Source organism: Capsicum annuum, unplaced genomic scaffold (genome assembly GCF_002878395.1).
Source record: "Capsicum annuum cultivar UCD-10X-F1 unplaced genomic scaffold, UCD10Xv1.1 ctg18739, whole genome shotgun sequence".
Taxonomy (NCBI): domain Eukaryota; kingdom Viridiplantae; phylum Streptophyta; class Magnoliopsida; order Solanales; family Solanaceae; genus Capsicum; species Capsicum annuum.
Window position 1 is genome coordinate 1 of NW_025824517.1, and position 1184 is coordinate 1184.

The 1184-nt window shown below is 36.3% G+C and overlaps 1 protein-coding gene across 2 annotated transcripts; it reads left to right on the forward strand.

The window, feature by feature from the left end:
- The first annotated feature begins 102 nt into the window (after window positions 1–102).
- Window positions 103–1123, forward strand: LOC124890483 (protein NRT1/ PTR FAMILY 7.2-like). Of its 2 annotated transcripts, none has more exons than XR_007049191.1 (2): window positions 103–760; window positions 907–1123. XR_007049191.1 is itself a non-coding variant. In XM_047402317.1 (2 exons), exons 1-2 carry the CDS (start codon window positions 678–680, stop codon window positions 1077–1079), a joined length of 282 nt encoding a protein of 93 aa, XP_047258273.1. In that variant the 5' UTR covers window positions 636–677; the 3' UTR covers window positions 1080–1123. The 2 variants fall into 2 exon arrangements, 1 of the variants encoding a protein (XP_047258273.1); XM_047402317.1 differs by having other exon boundaries at window positions 636–786.
- Window positions 1124–1184: the final 61 nt, after the last annotated feature.

Consider the following 1184-nt stretch of genomic DNA (forward strand, 5'->3'; position numbering starts at 1 on the left):
AATGACTTCCCTTGGCCCATGAGGGAAGTCATTTTCCCTCAAATTGAAAAAAATGAGTTGTTGTGGAAAATGTTTTCCAAACATTTTATTGCAACCAAACAAGGGAAAATAGTTCCAGAAAACATTTTCCATCATACCAAACACACCCATAGTTTTTTGGGATTTTTGGACCTTTACGGATGAAGCCATTTAAATTTCTCCTTTTCTTTATAGTGGTTGCCGCAGTTAATATTACATGTTCATACCCCCCTCTTCTTTTTTTTTAATTAAATGTGGATGGCTTTTCTATCTTTTAACATGTTTCCAATTTTATTACTCCATTAGATTTTAGTAATGCACACTCAGTAGCTGGGTTTTTTGGGCTTTTGATACTGCGGAGTGTTTTACACTTGTGCTATTTGTCGTTTAAGTGTTCAAGGGCTTCTGCTTGATTGATTAATGGCATGAAATGCACTATTGATACAACGTTTAATTTTATATCTCCATAAAGGACTAATGGTAGGGGCTGCATAAAGGACTAACTTGAAAAAATTATTCATGTCCAAAATGGCATAAAGAATTTCATTAATTTGACTCTTGTACTTAGAACCATGTTACATAAACTGACACTTGCGGAGTATTGCGGTGGTGACTAACAAATGTTCTCCGGCATATATTTTTAGTGTCAGGGGGAGAAGATGGAAAATGAAAAAGACGAATACACCCTTGATGGAACTGTGGATAACCACGGTCAACCTGCCGTGCGTGCAAGGACCGGAAGGTGGTTTGCTGGTGTTCTCTTACTTGGCCAGTCTACTATAAATTTATTTTCTTACTACTTATTTGATAGTATTTTCTCATATTGATACTTTAGGTTCATTAATTAAGCGTATGTTTTTTGTTATCTCATAAGAATTTTAATTTCAGTGAATCAAGGTCTAGCTACACTAGCCTTCTTTGGGGTTGGAGTCAATTTAGTACTATTTCTGACCAGAGTTATGGGGCAAGACAATGCTGAAGCAGCCAACAATGTGAGCAAGTGGACAGGGACAGTTTATATCTTCTCCCTCTTGGGAGCTTTCCTCAGTGATTCCTACTAGGGAAGATACAAGACGTGTGCTATTTTCCGATCCATTTTTGCGGCTGTAAGTGATTTTCAATTTTTTCATTCCAGAAATTAAAATATCTTGAAATCTTTCTTACAT

Coding starts and splice junctions, on each gene's coding strand:
- LOC124890483 (XM_047402317.1), top strand. CDS start 678: ATGGAAAATGAAAAAGACGAATACACCCTTGATGGAACTGTGGATAAC. Junction 787..906: donor TGCTGGTGTTCTCTTACTTG/GCCAGTCTACTA, acceptor TTTTAATTTCAG/TGAATCAAGGTCTAGCTACA.